General features: G+C 36.6%; 1 protein-coding gene across 1 annotated transcript; it reads left to right on the forward strand.

Moving 5' to 3' along the window:
- Positions 1-3,305: 3,305 nt before the first annotated feature.
- Positions 3,306-16,605, forward strand: LOC100923679 (complement C1q and tumor necrosis factor-related protein 9A). Its single transcript, XM_003764463.3, has 4 exons — positions 3,306-3,382; positions 10,955-11,135; positions 13,060-13,122; positions 15,330-16,605. Exons 2-4 carry the CDS (start codon positions 10,970-10,972, stop codon positions 16,097-16,099), a joined length of 999 nt encoding a protein of 332 aa, XP_003764511.1. The 5' UTR covers positions 3,306-3,382; positions 10,955-10,969; the 3' UTR covers positions 16,100-16,605.
- The last annotated feature ends 3,410 nt before the right edge of the window (positions 16,606-20,015 follow it).

Genomic DNA, 20,015 nt, shown 5'->3' on the forward strand with positions numbered 1-20,015 from the left:
ACACTTATATTCAATTACAACTAATATCCTATTTATTTCTGTTATAAGCAGCTTGAGAGTAGCAATTGAGTCAAGTATCCTGACTTAGCATAGAGTCTGAGATTAATATTTATTGAATTGAATAAAGAAGCCTAGGACTACCTAGGGATGAGAGTAGAGAATGATATACATGGGAGATGATCAATAGAGGGCACTGGAACAAAAAATGAACAATAGCAGGGTAGCCAATTAAAGACAGGTATACTCTGGTCAAAGAAAGAAGAACAAAATGTGGCAACAATATTTATGAGTGAAGGTAAAGAATGAAGAAAACTTACTGATAATTGTAATAATAGCCAGCATTTACATAGCACTTTAAGGCTGGTAAATAGCAAATTAAATTTATTATGTTGCAGTGAAGGAAGGAGAATAGAGGATGATACCCACCATTCACATAATAGTTTGTTTTCCCAGATGCTAATATTTATCTAGGGGATTGCTGACAGGCTGTGTAAAAGGGTTGCCTAATTTTGAGGGTATTAAAAAGCAGCTCACCATTTAATCATAAGATGGGAGACATAAGGACCAATATCTGATATCTCAAAAGAACTAAGTAAATTGGCATAGTTTGCCATGAATTAGTGTAGAAGGATGGGTTCTCATTCTCTGTGGTATCTTCTAGATTATCATGTTGACTTCCATTTTTAGAACACATAGGACAACTCTCTGAGTTAGATATTGTAAGTATTATTACCTCCATTTTAAGGTGAAGAAACACATGTAGAGAAATAATTTCCCCCAAATCACACAGTATCAGAAATTCAGACCCAGGACTTTCAACAATTCAGAGCCTATTGCTCATTATATATTACTCCATACTCGGTCATGTTGGGTTCTTGTTCAGTTGTTTCCAATTCTTACAACTCCATTTGGGATTTATCTGGCAAAAGTACTTTTTCAGATCATTTTACAGATGAGGAAACTGAGGCAAACAGGGTTAGGTGACTTACCCAGGATCACACAACTAGTAAGTAGTTTGCCAAATACTTGGCAAGATTTGAACTTGGGAAGATGAGTCTTCCTGACTTTCAGCACACTATCCACGGTACCTCCTTGCTGTCCACCCCAATAAGTCCTAAAAGGTAAAATAGACTGTCTTTCAAAAGGAAACACTCAGACATTAGAAGGTGATAAAAAAAAGGACTCCTAACAGAGAAGATCAGAGAGTGAATGGAGTTTTTCCCAGAGAGATTTTGGAGACATGGGGAAAATGATATTAGGACCAGTTAGCACATACAAACATATACGTGTAAGTACAAACATTCTATGTTAAAAACCTTTGGTTCATAAAGTCTAGGAAAGATAAAGTGTCCCTTATAGTGAATCATAGATCGTAATCCCCAACTGATTTTCTTCTTTGATAAATGAAAATTGGCAAAGCAATTTGCAAATGTTACATGTGGTAAGTTTAATAAGTCTTAGCATTTTTTGGTTAATAGGATAATTAATTAATTCACAGGACACTAGATACTAGAAGTTTGGAAGGAACCTTAGAGATCATCTAGTCCAGCTTTCTTATTTTTCAGGAGAAGAAACAGAGGCTTAGGGAAATTATAGGATTCTTGCCTAAGGTCATACAGGATTTGAAGTCAGGACTACTGACTCTAGAGTCAATGCTCTTGCAAAAGATGAAAAAAGAATTTGGAAATGGGGGTGATTTGATGCCACTGTAAAGAAACTTGTGATCATGCCCAGACTTTAAAACATAGTAATCTTCTAGGAATAAGGATGTCTTGAGGGTTAGGGGACTGAGATGTTGGGGTAAGGGAGAGGATAGGGAGGGGTAGCTCTAAAAGCTTATCTACAAAAATAAGGAATGAGCCACCCTATAAAATCTCAGTTCAAAAGAAGTTCACTCCTTAACTCTATTACATTTGAGAATACTTTTATCAAAGCCTCTTTGGATTTTGTCAAAAACTCTTTCTCCAACATGGAAACAAAAGTGTCAGTGGTGACACATAAATTCAAAGAATGAAAAACAAAGAATGTGTGAGAAAGTCAATAAGGAAGATGTAATGGCCTGCCTACTAAAAGGATGTGGTTTTGTTCTTTTTTTAATTTTGTTTTTTTTATTTCTAAATACATGCAAAAATAGTTTTCAACATTCACCTTTCTAAAACTTAGTGTTCCAAATTTGTCTCTCATCTATTCCTTCCCCTCCTCAAGACAGCAAACAATCCCATATAGGTTAAACATATGCAATTCTTCTAAACATATTTCTATATTCATCATCCTACACAAGAAAAATCATATCAAAAGGGAAAAAAGGAGAAAAAAATTAACAAGGTGAAAATACTGTGCTTTGTAATTTGTGCTTTGACTGTGATTTTATTTTTAACCAATAAACATTTATTAAGTATCTACTTCTTCTTGTTTGTCCTTTCTCGAAAAAAAGGACCATGACATCAGGGAGGGAATGCCATGACATGCAAGTGAATTGGATTTAAGTGAGGGAGGACTGGGCAAGGCCCCCTGCCTCACTTTCCCCTCCAGAACCATCTGGGTCCAGTGACACAATACATATCAGGATAACAAGAGATGCTCCCAAGGCAGTGGAAAATGACCTTTTTAAGCTATGGTCTTCAACAGGTCTCAGTTTGACTGAGGCTGCACTCATTCAGTGATTAAGAATAAGCTGTGGGAAATGCCAGAGACAAAAAGAAAGGCAAAAAATGGGCTTTGCCCACAAGGAACTCACTTTTTGATGAAGATAATAAATATGTAAATAACATGCAAGATATATACAGAAAAGAAAAGTGATCTCACGGGAAAAGGCATTAGCAATTGGAAAGGGCTGGGAAAAGCCTTTTGCAAAAAAGTGATTCTTGAACTAAGTCTTGAGAGAAGCCAAAGAAATTAAGAGTCAAAGATGAGGAGTATGGGACCTATGACTTCTAGGGCAAAGACATGGGGGACAAGAGAGTTGTGTATAAAGAATAGTAAATAGGCAAGTTTTTAGAGAAAAAAAAAATTAGGAGCAAGAATCAGTTTGGAGCAGAAGCAACCTGCTAATTGCCAGAGAGGCTTCAAAAGTGGAGTATTTTTTGACTATCTCAATGTCTTGTTTATTTCGTTTGAGTATTTCTCTTCTATTCTGAGCTTTAAGCTAACTCTTTAAGGAAAAAATAAAGTTACTCCTATTGGAAATGTTACCTGATTTTAGCTCTGTCCCTGATTTTGGATGATTTTACAAAACATCCTGTACTTATTCTGTTCCCTCCCCTTCCTGGTAATATTTCACGGGGGAATTTAGGTTACAGGAAGCCTTGATTGTATTTAGCTTGATTACAGATTCCTCAGTACAGATACCTGAGGATATAGCGCCTAGGACACTGGGTTTGAGGTAAGTGTAGGAAGAGGGGAGGATTTCTTTTCAATTCAGTTTTAATTTAGTCAGCTGTATCTAGGCCCCAAAGACCCACATTTCACTGCTTATTGGATTTACAAAGTATTTGGCTTCTATAGGGATATGCAAGGGATGAAAGTTGTGGCAGACAGTGTCCTGGAACCATTTCTAGAGAAAGACAGGAGTCTAGGAACTAGAAGTAGAAAGACTTATCAATGCTTATCAGAGCAAAGAACTCTGCTCAATTGAAGTGGAAAAGGGGATAAAATGAAACTAAAAAACACTTTGCAGGAGAGCCATGAAATCAATGTGTTTATATTAATCTGCATATTAAAATGTTCATGTTAACATCCATGATACACATGATTTCCTAGTAGCATTAAAACTCTAGCTCCAGATTTGTAAAATAAAATATAAGAAGTGGGAATACAATTTCTTATAGGGCTAGGAGTGGAACCTGTGATTTTGTTGATATTCTGCAAATATAAGGGCACCTCTACAATTTATAGTCTCAGAAAACTGACATTGAGTGACTTGCTCAGGATCACATAGCCAGGAAGGGTCAGAAGTGGGACTTGAACCCAACTCCTCTCAGCCTATAGGCTAGTTCTCTGTTTACTCTGCCATATTGCCTCACTAAAGTCATTCTTTGGTTGTTGAATTATTTCAGTGATGACTGACTCTTTATGACCTCATTTGGAGTTTTCTTGGCAGAGATATTGGTATGGTTTGCTATTTCCTTCTCTAGCTCATTTTATAGGAGAGGAAACTGAGGCAGACAGGGCTAAATGACTGAGGTCTAATTTCAACTAAGGAAGATGAGTCTTCCTGACTCCAGGACTGGCACTCCAGGACTGCTCCATCTAGCTGCCATAAAGTAATCCTTTCTCAAAGAAACTTTTCCTAACTTCCTTTAATGTCAATGCCTTCTCTCTGATTTTCTCTCATTTATCCTCTCTTTATTTTTATTTTTATTTTTTTTGCTGAGGTAGTTGGGGTTAAGTGACTTGCCCAGGGTCACAGAGCTAGGAAGTGAGATCATATAGATTCCTGTATTTGAACTCAGGTCCTCCTGACTGACTTCAGGGCTGGTGCTCTATTCACTGCACCACCCAGCTGCCCCCATCCTCTCTATTTCTTATTCTTATTGAATGTTGTTTCTGCCATTAAACTTTGATATCTTTAAGAGCAGGAAATTTTGGGGGGGGCTGTCTTCATATCTCCAGCACTTAGCTTAGATCCTGGCACTTAGTGGATGCTTAATCAATTGACTTGATGAGCAACTTGTTATAGTTTATTTAGTTCCAATAATTGTAGCTGTTGGAAAAGTTTAAGTCTGAATTAAAGGAAACAAATTCCCTTCCTAGGATGTTCAGTAAACTAGGTAGAGAAAAGTGATTATGTCCCCAGGGAAAAGTGAGATCTGTCCCTAGAAAAGACAGACATTTGGAAATTCAAGGCCTAAAGTGAAGGACAGAGTTACTCAGGAAGCTTATTAAAGGGACAAATGGGTCAATTCTAGAGACAACATAACAGATTAAATAACACTCAATTTGGGGGTCCCTGTCAACTATTTCTGGAGTCTCAATACCAGATCTTCTGGGGTAGGAGATCATCACAGCTAAAGACTTATGTTTGTCAGGAAATTTCTTCAAGTCTCTGCCTTCCTGCCACCACCCACTCATCAACCACCTCAGTATGTTCTTATTCTGGTTTTCGGTCTTGCTCTCGTAGTAAGCATCTGAAAGACAGTAACTGTGCTCTCTAAAACATGCTCTCAAATAATATGTGCTCAGTGGATGCTCAATAGACACTTTTAAAATAATGGGCTGATTGACAAATGACCAGTCAACCTTCTTAATTAAATTCTGTTAACAATTCTGATTTCTTTGTGCCAGCAGAGATATTTACTAGTTTTAGTATGTGAAACCAAGTCCTGTCTTTTTTTCCATTAAGGATGCTAGAATTGAAAGAATAAAATTAGAAGCCTCACTGAAGAAAGTGCTGGGGATGGTTGAGGGAGATCAAAGGGTTATATAGACCCTAATTTACCCTGAAGAAGACTCTTCTGGAGACCAGTGAAAAAGAGCCCCCACTTTCCAAATGACCTTTTGTCATTTTGTGTGAGAGCTTAACACCATATCTAATAAATGCTCTTTGGGTAAGCTCTTACCATCCCTACCCCCAGTTTCTTTTGTTAGATATGTGAGGTATTAAGGGGAAGCTTAATTTACAAGGATTCATGGGTCATTGAGGGTAAACAACAGCAGTAAAACAAAGAGAAGCATGTAGGTGCATGGATTATACTTGTGTTTGTTATTACATTGGCTGTGGTGGATTTTTTTTTTTTCTGGAGAATAAGATGGCCTTAGTTTTAATTTCACTCAATTATGATTTGGGGAGTCTTTTTTGTTAATATAAATCTCATAATGTCTCTCATTTAAAAAAAAAAAACTCAAGGAAGTTGGTTGATGGACAGATGATATTTACAGGGTGCTGTCACTTTGAGTTAGAAAACAAAGACTGATATGGATCATACATGAAACTTGGCTCTAAGAAACTGCAGCCCAGTTTCCTGAGTGGTAAATGAATATGTGGTTTTAATGGGAAACATCTGTATTTCCTTTAAAAAAAAAAAAAAAGTGGGGGGAGAGAAATAACTTTGAGGCAGAGTATGGGACTGTTTGCATTTGACCAGTGCCTGTTATGCTCTATTTTTTCCACAAGATGGAGCTTAAATCCCTTTCCAAACAATTGATGGTGCAGAAAAATGATCTTAAAATCAAAGATTTAGAGTTTCCAGGAACCTTAAAATCCCTCAAACCCCATATCATCACTTTATAGATCAGGAGAGATTTATTTTTAAAAGACACAAGATCACTCAGTTCTCAAGGATGTGATGCAGGTTTTGAATTGAATTTTGAATATGCAGAATTTGGATTGTGGAATGTTCTGTGCACTTCCCCATGCCAGCCTCTCAGTTATTATTCTGAGGCTCTTGGACAGTGTCCTAAGGCTGCAGAGGAGGCTTGGGCAGGGTCCAGAAAGTGATTTCTTCAGGTTGGGAAGACAGTTTTCACAAAGTGGGCCTGTGGGATACTGGGAAGGAGAACAGGGCCACCTTAGCGGCAGCTTTGTATACATGCAAATGTGAACAAATGAAGTACAAACGAAATGCACACGTATTTCACAAAATGTTCAAGGTGACACTTAAATCGGTCACCTCATCCAAGATAAGGATAAGGAAGCAGAAGGCTATAGGAAGCCAAATGACTTGCCTGAGTTCACATAGCAAGTTCTAAATGGAAAAGTCAGGTTTTGAATCCAGTGCTTTTCCCTATGCATTACAACGTCATTATTAAATGAATAGCAGGAAGCTATCTGCTAAGAGTATCCCTTTTGAAATCAACAGTCCAGATGCGTTTAGAAGAAAACTTTTAACTATATCTTAAGCAGCACTGAGAAGCAGGTAAAATTAATCTTCACAGAAAGTGATTTTTCTTCCCACTTTCCATTCATCCTCCACTTCCTCATATCCTACTTAACTCCCCAACCCTAAGGAATGCGTCCCCCACAATCACCATACTGAGACCAGTCTCCAAGGTTGCCAACGATGTCCAAACAGCTAAATCTAAAGGCCTTTTGTCAGTCTTGTCATTCTTGATCACTTTGCAGCATGTGACACTGTTAAAAAAAAAAAAAAAAACTCTCTCTCTCTCTCTCTCTCTCTCTCTCTCTCTCTCTCTCTCTCTCTCTTTTTGTGTCAATCTCTCTCACTGTCTCTGTCTTTATCTTTCTGTGTCTCTGTGTTTGTCTCTGTCTCTCTGTCTGTCTCTCTGTCTATGTGTGTGTGTGTCTCTTTCTTTCTCTGTCTCTTATTTCTGTCACTGTCTTTATCTCTATCTCTCTGTCTCTGACTCCTGAAGGGCCTGAGATGAGCCCTCTCTAGCCTCTCCTCTTTAGATTTTGAGACGTTATTCATTTTTTAATCTTCTTTTTACCTGTCTGACCATTCGTAACTCTCCTTTGCTAGATCATCATGTCCAAGTTCCACATGATTATACTTCAGAGCTATGCTTTGAATGCCCTTCTCAGTTTCTCTCTCTCTCTCTACATTGCAATTTTTGCAATTTTCCCCACTGCAGTCTTGGTATGTTTCAGATTGGCATGAGAAGTTAAATAGGAATATGGGGGGAATTTTGCAGAAGTCTCAAAGTATGAAGGCCCTCAGATGACAGATAAAAAGTTTTGAAACTCAGAAATGCATAAAATAGATGATAGTGTTGTTTAATTTCAACAGATTTTCTCTTTTACTACTATAATTTATACTCCTTCTCTGGTATGTAAGGAGAACCAAAGTATATTGTGCTGATTTTCCATATTGCAGGGGCACTATCCTTTGAGATATGGAAGGGATAACTATATGTACATATGTATAATATGTATGTATATATATAATCTATATAACACATAATTATGTATTATGATACATTATTATTATAATACACTATTATAAGTATAATATATAATATAGTATAATATGAATTATATATAATGTACTATTATAAATATAATATATAATATACTTACACTAATGTAATTATATTTATAATAGTGTATCATGTACAATTATAACCTATATTTATTATATATAATTATATAACATGTAATATATAACATTCATTTAATATAATAAACCAACACAATATGTTATGTGTATTATATATTATACGATATATAGCATGTGTGTAACAATATATAAACAACATAATATAACATCTAATATATGTATGTATGTATGTATACACACATATATATTTATTGTTGTTTAGAATTGTTTTTCACTCATATCTGATTCTTTGTTACCCTGTTAGAGTTTTCTTGGCAAAAATACTGGGGCAATTGGCTATTTTCTTTTCTAGCTCATTTTATAGATGAGAAGAGTGAGGCAAACAGGTTTAGGTGACTTGCCCAAGATCACAAAAGTTGTAAGTATATGACACCAGATTTGAACTCAGGAAAATGAGTTTTCTTGATTGAAAGCCTGATACTCTATTCATTGTATCACCTAGTTCACACACACACACACACACACACACACATTTTTTCTATGCAGATAACTGCCACATCTATATATTTAGCCCTCATATATGAATAGCTCCACATCAGAGTTTACTAGACATCTTCATCATTGTAGATGAACTTTAGACTCCCCAAACTTAATATGTCTGAATTAGAACTTCTTTTCTTTAAGCACCTTGCCCCTCTTCCCAATTTTCCTGTTTTTATTACGGGCATCATCATACTTTCCAATCTATTAGGTTTGAAGTCTTGGAATCATCTTCAAATCTAGGCTATCCCTCAACTTTCATTCTCAGTTACCATTCTCTTATGTTCATTCCTTCTCTTCAGTCAGTCACATGGTCTCTAGTTTCTCTTTCTCTCTCTCTCCTTCCCTTCCTCCTTCCCTCCCTCCCTTTTTCTCTCTCTCTTTGTCTCTCTCTCCCTCCTTCCTTCTCCCCCCTCCTCTCTGTCTCTCTCACCTGGATCATTGTAATAGGATGGTAATAGATTTTCCTACCTCTAATCTCTCCCTTCTCCAATCCAATCTCTACACAGAAGTCAAGTTAATATTCCTAAAGTATAATTCTGACCATTTCATTCCCTTGCTCAAGAAGTTTGAATGTCTCCCTTTTGATTTTATAATAAAACGTAAACTTTATTTGGCATCTAAAGCCTTTCTCAATCTGATTATACATGTCTTTTTAGACTGCTATGTTACTCTCATACACATGTTCTAGCTAAACTGACCTTCTTGTTGTTCAATATATAAGTCATTTCATCCTCTGCTTCTGTATCTTCCTGCTTCATACCCCACCCCTTATACCTGGAATGTTCTTTCTCCTCCCTTTGGATTGTTGACATCCTTCACTCCTTTCAAAGTTCAACTTAAACCCTGCAAGAGACTGTAACCTACTTTGTATTTCCTTTGTATGGATTGTGGTAAATTTCTTGAAGCATACTGTTTTTATCTTGTGACAATTCTGTACGTAGCTCAGTTCATTTTCTATTTAATTATGGCTCTAGCCAATTTATGTCTTATGAGAAAAGTTTATTCAGTTATGGGAATTGGGAGAAACTTTTATTGTGTTGTTTCAATCTAGCCTTGAGTGATTGAGAAGCTGGATTACCTTGTCCTGTTGTACAGAGATCCTTAACAAAGGACCTAGATTACGTTAAACAGAAATTCAGTCAGATCCAAAGATTGTGAGAATTTTTCTCACAATTATACATCTCAAGCAATCCTTGTGTGTTATCTGGAAAATGGCCCTGTGATGGTCACTCAGTTACTGTTTCGTTGTTCCTTTGATTGAAGACAATTGGGGGGAGTGGGAAACTTTTTCCTGATTTTAGAGAATTCCACCTGTTCATTCTCCCCCTCCTGACTTGGAAAACTCCTAATATTTTCTTCAATTAGTAGTCAGATTTCTTAATTTTATATCCTGGTTTATAGTCTGTTAATATTTTTGATGCATATAAATCTGTCTCCTCTTACATTTGAGTTCTAGTGCCAAGCTGAGGAGGCCTGATACTGATGTGCTTTGCAATTGGCATGTGTTCTTCAATAAATCAATATGTTCTTCAGTCTTTTCAAGCAATCCACCCACCACAGTATTTTGCATTTATTTCTCTGTGTAAATGTTAAATGGATAAATCTTGAATATATGTTTGTTTTCCTCCTCCTTTTTCTCTTTCTTCTCCTCTTTCTTTCATAGAGAGAGTATATGTGTGTATGTGTATTTTTCTCTCAACCATAATAGAAAGACTTTGAAAGTCATTCTGGTAGCAGACTGTATCTGCTTGCTTGAGCACCAATGTAACTAAGTGTATAGAACTTTATCACTAATAACTACTCATGAGGTGATGAATTCTTTGGCCATGGCATTTCTGATAGTTTTGTTATGGAAGAAGCAAATGAGATAATTTATCTAATGAGTACTTTGCAAATGTTTAAATAACATGTAAATGCCAACTATGATCATTTATGTTTTTAAAGTAGAAGGCCTCTGGGGGGGGGGGGGAAGCAATTACTTTTAAAAAGTGGTTTGTAATGAAGGATCTAGGAGCTTATTTTTAAAAACTATTTTGATAATTTTCAATATAAACTTGTTTCCTTTTTAATCCTAAGTAATTTATTTTATGTAGTTAAAAATGTTGTCTTGAAAAGGGTCCATAAGCCTCACTGGATTGCTAAAGAGGATTATGACACAAAATAAATTAAGAAGGCCTGCTCTAGTACTAAGGAGAGAGGTTTTTGTTTTTGATTTTGTCTTCTGCTTGGGGGCTTTCCTTTGTTACCATGATAGGCCAACCCTAAAGATACATTTTTCCTGGTTAGGACAAGCTTATCTCCTCTCTATTTTGATTTTGAACCACAAAATCAGCCTAGGTTCCAAGCTCTTTGAGCCCTTTAAATACCATGTGCCAAGTGAGAAGAGTAAAGGATAGAGCTGTTGTCACAGGAGAATAAGTTTTCCTCCCTGGTTAATTGTCTTTGGTTCTTTTTAGATCACACCTGAAGCTATGAGGATTTGGTGGCTCCTACTGGTGGCTGGAGTCAGCACAGAAGACCTCATCTCACAGGACAGCTGCAGGCAGGGGCATCCTGGCATTCCTGGGAATCCTGGGCATAATGGATTACCTGGAAGGGATGGACGAGATGGAGCAAAGGGTGACAAAGGGGACACAGGTATCTTATTGCAGTCATACTTCTCTAGAACACTTACCTGGGAGCTTGTATTCTAGGAGATCCACCAAAATGGGAAGGATGGGTCAATGCAGTCAATTCTTTCCCTACTTGTGTTTCATTTCTGCTTCGATACTACCTGGACCCCTCCCTATATTACTTCTACTTTCAAAAATGAAGGAATGGAAGACTCAATATTCATTTTTCAGAATGGGCAGTCATGTAAGAGCTCCTTAGCTTTTGTTTGATCACTTTTTGATAAAACAAAACAAAACAAAACAAACAAACAAACAAAAACAGGCAAACATGTGGCCTCTCTTGCTGATTTAATCCATAAAAATGTTTTTTACATTTTATTATAACTCTTTGTTATACTACTGTACTGAAATGAAAGACCTGAGCACACCTTAGGAGCCTTCACACAAATCATTCAGTTGAAAATAGGGATTTTAACTATCAGATGCAATCTATACCAGGGGGGAAAAGTGGCCATAAAATCATCTATCTCATTAATCTGGCTTATGTTCCCTCTCCTAGATGTCACCTGAAACTTTCAGTACATGATATTTCTGAAAAGAGTGGCCATCAGCTCTCTTTTACTTGCACTCAGGATCACAAGGCATTAAACATAGACCACGTTTTATTTAGCACAGTAATATAGAGAGGACTGCCACTTCAGACAACTTCCCCTTCTTTCTGTTGGTATCCTCTTTTCTAAAGAAACTTGTACAGTCCTCTAGACTCATAGTATTACTCTAGGCGTTCCACTTCACAAGAAGAAAAATTCAGGTTTCCCTTCCTTCCGGTGTTCAAATCCTCCCTGGGTACATGCACAGTATTTGTGACTTAAAGTAAAGCCCTGGTTAGGGCTCCAATGAAGGCAAGCAACAGGTTTGATCCTTTACACTATGACCCTATGTATACTCACTGATAGTTGGCTAGCATTGGTCTAGTTCTTTGCCATAAGAGTCTCTTCCATCTTCATTCCATTGATTCAATGTAACTGTATTTTCACCAGTCAAGATGCTTGCTGCCAATAGCTCTTATTTGCTCCGTCACTACCTTAAGTTTGGTCGTTGTTTCATTTTATTTTTGTGTGGCTTCTCCTCTTCATTAAAGTATTAGAGTTAATGCAAAATGAAATAGCCAGGACCAATATGTTTCTGACCTATTTGAAATTTTCATCTCTGAAACAAGGTCCTTTTAGAATTTTTCCTTTTATTTATAGGGCTTTGAATATGTGATACATCCAAAGTTCAACAGCAGAAAAATAAATGTTCCCCTTTACTAATCTACAGGACTGGGGGAAATGGAAGGAAAATGATGGAAATTCTTTGTTTTCAATCATTTGACTATGTGTACATTATTTTATAGTAGCACTGCCGTGGTTCCCAAGAAAATATTATTTCCAGTTGTACATTAGTGGCTTAATCATACACATTTGCTACTTCTTTCCTACTCTCCAATAGATTCTATCTTTTTTTTTTTTGGTAATATTTTATTTTTCAAATTATATCTAAAGATAGTTTTCAACATTCATTTTTCATAAGATTTTGAGTTCCAAACTTTTCTCCCTTCCTCCTTTCTCTCTCTACCTCTCCAAGGCATCAGGCAATCTCATGTAGGTTATACAGGTGCAATCAGGTTAAACATATTTCCTGGATTCTACATTGATGGTTCTTGGGATAATTATTCCATAATCTTTACTGTTATTTTATTTCTACATGGCACATAGAGCCCTGATGATTCCTTGCTTCCATATTCCTATATCTAGGTTTTTGAAAGAAAGATTAGAACATGACTAGACTGAGGGATATCTGTATCTATCTATCTATCTATCTATCTATCTACATTGATTAGTTCTAAAGTTAAATTAAATTCAAGAGACTAACTCATTGCTAAAGTTATGTGCTTTCCCCCCTCATAGGTGAAATAGGACTTCCTGGGAGCCCAGGGAAAGATGGCATAAATGGAGAAAAAGGAGAACGAGGTCAGAAAATTATTTTTGCTAACATAGAAATATCCTTACCCTGTACTCTCAATTAATGCACTTAGCACAGTGCTGGCACATAGTAAGCACTTATACTTATTGAATAGGTATTTGCTATGTATAAAACTATATTATGGTAGGCATTCAAAGGAATTCAAAGCATTTTGGGATAGTCTAATTTAGTATATATTGTATATATGTATATATCAGTTGACTTCTCTTTCTTGCTTAAAGGAGTATATCCCTTTTAGAGTCAATACTATTTAAAAGTCTAAGCAGTTAAATACAAAGTAAAAGTTGTGACTTAATTGTGCTGCTAATTTAGTTTCCCTATCTACAAAAAAAAGGATAAATATGAATAAAAACATTTCTATATACAAATTCTTGACTGCTTAATTACTTTCTGGGCCATGTTCATTGGTGTGGCCACTGTATTGCCTCAAACCTATAATGCATTAGATAGAAATTCTGCTTAAATTTTCCTTTTCATCAAAGGTGAGCTCAGAGCCCACCATCTTTATCAAGTTTTCCTGATTTTTTTTCTGGATCTCTATTGTCCTATAACAATTTTTGTTTTGTTTGTTATTCATTTTGTCCCAGTCTTCATGACCCTTTTTTGGGCATTCTGTGAAAGAATAGTAAGTATTTCCTTCTCCAGTTCATTTTACAGATGAGTAAACTGAGGCACATAAGGTTAAGTGACTTGCCCAGGATCACACAGCTAGGCAGTGTCTGAGATATGAATTTGGATCTTCCTGAATTGAGGCCCAGCACTCTGTACTCTATGGTGCCAACTAGTTGCCTTTATCATAATATAATTATCATTCTTATGTTTACATATATTATCATATTGGTTTTTTAGCAACATAATGATAAGAATTGTGTTATTGTTCTTCTTTATGTAGTCAAACCACCCAGTCCTTCCCGCTAAATTCTAAGCCTCTGGACTCAAGTAGGGCCTCCAAAAATCACATTTTTCTCCCCTTCTTTTCACCTTTCCTAAGGAATCTCCAAAAATAGATTCAATATAGCCAATGTTTAAGTTTAACCAAATGTAAGTCAAAAGTTTCCTTAATCATGTACAAACATTCAATGTAACATATGCAAATAGGATAGTTCAGTCTTTATTTTTATCCTTCAGAAAATATATAGCATATACCTCACATATGTTCATAAAAAATCCAACAGAGAATATATAAGGCATTCAAAGGGCTCTTGGGCATCCTCAAATAGTACAGAAAAGGTCTAAGATATTCAGAATAGCCCTTCAACTCTCCTCATAATGGAACTGAACTTACAGTTACCATAATAGCAACCTTTTCACATTTTTCTGTATCCTTAGATTTCTAGCAGAGTCTTCCACAATCTTCTCTCAAGGGTTATTGTGCCCCTTGCAGTATAGATTCCCCTATCTCCTAGAAGACAAACAGATTTTGGATTAGTTCCCTTTTTTAGTGGTCTTGCACTAAATGTAGGAATCCTCAAATTACGGCCCGTGGGCCAGATGCAGCAGCTGAGGACAATTATCCCCCTCATCCAGGGCTATGAAGTTTCTTTATTTAAAGGCCCACAAAACAAAGTTTTTGTTTTTACTATAGCCCGGTCCTCCAACAGTCTGAGGGACAGTGAACTGGCCCCCTATTTAAAAAGTTTGAGGATCCCTGATAATCTAAATCATTGATTGTAATAGAGAATCTAGCAAGGTACAGATCTGTTGTCCTACTCCCTAACATTAACTTTGTTCTCTATATGAAGAAGTTAAGGCTACCCCTCTTCTTTTTCCAGGAAACAACACTGTTAAGGAAATCCCCTTTTGACTTTAGAAGGTCTGATCTCTAAATTCTTTCCAAACTCAGTTTTTCCAAGATAATCCAATCTTCTCTCTAAGGCAATTCCTTCTTTTCAGCTTTAGGCCCAGAGGGTTTATATTTATGTATTATCATTAGATTTGTAAGGCACTTTCTTCACATCCTGTTGGTGTGAATAGTATGAGTACTACTCCCATTTTATGGGTGAGGAAATCGAAGCTATCAAAGGTTAAACAACTTATTAAATAGCATTATAGCTAGTAAGTGTCAAATATGGAATTGAATGTATATGTACTCCCCAAATCTACGCCTGTGCAACATTGCTTCTAAGTAGAAAAATAGAGGCTTTTAAAAAAACTAAATGTTTCACAAATAATCCTCCTTTATTCTCCTCCTTAGGAGCAGATGGAAAAGTTGAAGCAAAAGGGAATAAAGGTGAACAAGGGCAGAGAGGATGGCCTGGGAAATATGGACCAAAAGGATTTATTGGTCCCATGGGAAACAAAGGTGAAAAAGGAGAAATCGGGCTACAAGGTCGAAAGGGAACTAAGGGTGATGTGGGACCAATTGGGCCAAAAGGGATAAAGGGTGAAGTTGGACCACCTGGAGAAATTGGTTTGCCTGGCCCTGTTGGTCCTATTGGAATGCCAGGCCCTGTAGGAGATACTGGTCCCATGGGACCAAGAGGTGAGCCAGGAATCCAAGGAATACGGGGCTGGAAAGGGGATCGTGGAGAAAAAGGGAAAACTGGCGATCCCCCAATCTCACCAAAAAGTGCTTTTACTGTGGGCCTTACTGTGTTCACCAAATTTCCCTCTTCAAATTTGCCCATTAAGTTTGATAAAATCATTTATAACAAACAGAATCATTATAATTCAACTAATGGAAAATTCACTTGTCATTTTGATGGAATATATTACTTCACTTACCACATCACTGTTTTCTCCAGAAATATAAATGTATCCTTAGTTAAAAACGGAGTCAAAGTGCTACATACTAAAGATGGCTATCATGGTAATGAGGACCAGGCCTCTGGGGGTATAATCCTTGAACTGAAGCTTGGGGATGAGGTGTGGATGCAAGTGACTGGAGGAGAAAAGTTTAATGGCTTGTTTGCTGATGCAGATGATGACACAACATTCACAGGCTTTCTTGTATTTAGAGATTAGTCAACTAGAAAAGCCTACAAGTGTATGTGTTTCAATATTTGTTCTCTCAAGCCAAGATTGCTCATATTTACTTCCTCAAAGTTTGGCTGCCTTTAAGTGTTTTTGTTTATATTATTGCATTCATTGTGTATGTTGTTCTCCTGGTTCTGCTTCCTTCTATTTCCATTTACAAACATCTATGCAGGATTCTTTGAATTCCTAATAGTCATCGACTCTCATATCACAACAGTATTCCATTATAACCATATGCCACATTTTTTTCAGAACCATTACTTGATTTATAGGCACCTTCTTTGTTTCCAGATTTTTTACTACATAGTACTGATGTTTGTAATCTGTACCAGTATGTGTGAAGAGGCAAAACCAGGAGGATAATTCTTAGAATGATTATAACTTTCAATTACTTTTTTCCAAGAATAAATTTAGAATCCTTCACAATTGTCGCCTATTGTCATTTATGTAAGGTATCTGCTCATTGACATTTTCTGAACTTTCACAAACCAACGCTGCTTATGATGTGACTCACTTTTTTCTTTTAAACATATATATATATATAAAAATATATATAAACATATATATATTTTAAACATATATATATGTGTGTGTGTGTATATATATGCACACATATATATACACACATACTCAAAAAAGGTGTTTGGACAATTTACTCTGTTTTTCCATAATTTGAAAACTTCATATGTTTTATCTATTTTTTATATTCATATTTATATAAGTTTTAGTGGGAAGGAAGAAGTAAAGATTATCAACTTGGTTTAATGATAATTAATGACATTTAGATCCTGTTAAGTGATTTGAGACTGAGAGTTTCTCTAGTTGGGTTCATGTGTTTTCTGACTTTTCCATACAGTTACATCTTGTGACTAAACCTTAGAGCTGTTTTAAGAGTTACTTAGAAGAACTATGCCTTGGCTACTTTTTCAGGCCCTTGGTAGTTGCTTGCTAATTGATTTCATAGATGCAAAACATCCATCCCAATACAGAAGTCCTAACTAAATATTGGTTTTATTTTTTGTGTTCCTCTATCTTTTTCTCTCTCCCTCTTTTCCCACATTTCCCTCTTCACCTCTCTCTCTCTCTCTCTCTCTCTCTCTCTCTCTCTGTTTCTATTTCTCTTTGTCTCTCTCTTTCTCTCTGGCTCTAGCTCTGTCTGTCACATTATCTGTTTTTATCTCCATCTCTCTTTCTCTCTGTTTCTGTCTTTCTGTCCAAATGTTTCTCTCTGTCTCTCTCATAACACATACACACACACACCCCTGTGATTAACAATTTACTAATGATACCACAAAGCACTACCATGAAACAAGATGAATGGAAACCAATGAAAAAAATTTTGTGGAACTTGCAAGTCTGTCTTCTATATTGCATCTAATTGTAATAAAATGTAAAGCATTCTACAGAGCATTTAACAGTGTATAAAATATCATTGAAATGCTCATGCGATCAAGAGGGAACTTAAGAAAAAGCACAAAGAACAATTTAATAGGTCAGTAACACAATTTACAAGTAACTATACAAGATTATCGTGGAGTATTAACAAAGTAAGTTATTCATGTTATCACCATTAACAAGAAGTAAAAAGAAACTTTGAAGTATCCCATGTTCATTGATAAAACAGTACCATAACAACTTCAAAGCATACTTTCCCTGCAATATTATATAATAAGTAGGCAGTATTGTAGATAAATAGAATTACATAAAATAACCACAAGGCTCTAGTATGTTTTAATAATTTATCCTCATAATCATGTATTGAATCTTCAAGGTAAGTTTTTCACAGATCTTTTATTATATAGGGAGAAAAGAACAAAAGTTGGCAACCTTACAAATCTCTGTCAAACTTGATAATTAAAGGTGAAAGTGAGAGGATATTTTTTGCACCAATGTTAGTGAGCTTGGTCAGACATCAATAACTCCAAAATAATCCACTGCATCTTGGGCCATCAGCTGTCTTCCTGACATGTCTTACCACTGGACTTTGATGACATAGGAAGAGAGGGTGAGGCTGTTGATTTGTGCAGCTCTCACTCTAAAAAGTTAAGGTATTTGGTCATTGGACTTTTTCAAAGAAAAAGGAGGACCACCACTACTACCATTATCAATAACATTAGCAAACATATTAGCTCTTCAAAGAAGTTTTTTCATCACAACACAGAGAACTGACTGAATTCAAAGCCTTAATGTCTGTGGGCTTTGCTGGGTGGTAGTCTATGGGTCTGAAATATAATAAAACTGTTGTAGTTATCTGGGAAAACAGGTAGGGAAAAGGCAAGGCAGCCACAATTCAGGCAGAACCAGTCGGTAACAGCAGTAGTTTCCTTATTTAACAACCTAGACAAAATAGCCCCAAAGACCCCTGAAGACCCCAACAATGCAGCAGCCGGAAAAGCAGATCACAGTCTAACTGCACAGTTAGATGAGCAGATAATCCCAGGAAATCAAGCAGTAGAGTCAGAGGTAGAGGTGAGATTCCAAGGGGGATGCACCTTAGTCTACAAGGTGACTGAGGTATAATGACTTGCCATTTCTTTCTTCATTGCTGTTTAATTAAATGACTTTCATTGACCTAAAAGCATCTTTGGTTGGTTTAATAACAGAGAGACAGCCAGAGAGACTCGTGGCCTATAGTTCTGAGTAATTGTCAACTTCTTCCTCCTCAATCCCTTAATTTTGAGCTGGGTTTCAGGAATTCCCATATAAAATGTACCCCTAGTTACTACACCTATTACCATGTTGAATGAGTGTGACCATTTGATTTTTGTTGATATAAGGTTTTGGGGTTCACATTCTATTTATTCCCTAACTACTCTGGGGAATGGAACTAACTCTTCACAACAGATTTATCCCAATGTAAAGGTTATATTTCATGAGTAAACACTGAAATAGCTTCTTTCCTCTATGCAGACCAAGTTCAGGATGCTGACCTTCCTGGGAATTTTCTATTTTAACTTGTCATATGTTTATGTAGTGGGTGTCTATATGCGTTACAAATGTAGGTTATATATGTCCACATGGTTCTGTCTAGATGTGACTCACAGGAAGATATCAATAGTTATTTGCAGAATCTCATATACTCACTTTTCTCCAAGGGAGACTTTGATTCTTACCAAGAGAGGAGCAAAAAATTGGGGTCATAAGGCTAACTACTGGGATCTTCTCAGACGGGAAACTATGTTAAAATTATGTCTGTCACCTTTCCTAAATATTGTTGTTATTGCTGTTTAGTTGTGTCCCACTGTTTGTGTAGAGGGTCACAGTCAGTGGGGAAATTGGATGAGGTATAAGACCCTTCAGCCCAGAGGGAACCTGCTGACCCTGTCTGGTTTGGCTCCCCACTCCCCATCTCCCCTAAGGGCTCTTGGCCTTCCTGAGAAGTCATGGGGCAGTGACAGCCTGTGTTGTGATTGAAGCAGGGTGATACCAGGTAGCAAACTACATACAATAGCAAGTTGTTCATGTGATCTCACAAGTAGTTTATGTGGTATGTTTTAGTTACATAAGGGTATGAGGGTATATAAAGGGGGAGAGAATTTGGAATAAACAGACTCCATATTTCCACTAATCTCAGGAGTCTCACCTCATCACTTCTCCACTAAGATGGCATATGGAGCTCTAGAAAGCACGGTACATTTTGTCACCCCAACTTGGGGGCCCTAGAAAGCAGAACACAACCCATTTGTGAGCCCATTTGGGATTTTCTTGGCAAAGATGCTGGAATGGTTTGCCATTTCTTTCTCCAATTCATTTTACAGATAAAGAAAGTGAGGCAAATAGGATTAAGTGACTTGTCCAGGGTGACAATTAGTAAGTGTCTGAGGCCAGATTTGAACTCAGGAAGATGAATTGTCATTTCAGGTTATCCATTTGCTCTATCTATTGTTCTATCTAGCTGTTCCTA

Source organism: Sarcophilus harrisii, chromosome 3 (genome assembly GCF_902635505.1).
Source record: "Sarcophilus harrisii chromosome 3, mSarHar1.11, whole genome shotgun sequence".
Classification (NCBI taxonomy): domain Eukaryota; kingdom Metazoa; phylum Chordata; class Mammalia; order Dasyuromorphia; family Dasyuridae; genus Sarcophilus; species Sarcophilus harrisii.

What these genes read in the sequence shown, in the direction of transcription:
- LOC100923679 (XM_003764463.3), top strand. Translation starts at nt 10,970, where the DNA reads ATGAGGATTTGGTGGCTCCTACTGGTGGCTGGAGTCAGCACAGAAGAC. An exon ending in GGGTGACAAAGGGGACACAG is followed by an intron (nt 11,136 to 13,059) that starts GTATCTTATTGC and finishes CCCCCCTCATAG; the next exon opens with GTGAAATAGGACTTCCTGGG. An exon ending in TGGAGAAAAAGGAGAACGAG is followed by an intron (nt 13,123 to 15,329) that starts GTCAGAAAATTA and finishes TCTCCTCCTTAG; the next exon opens with GAGCAGATGGAAAAGTTGAA.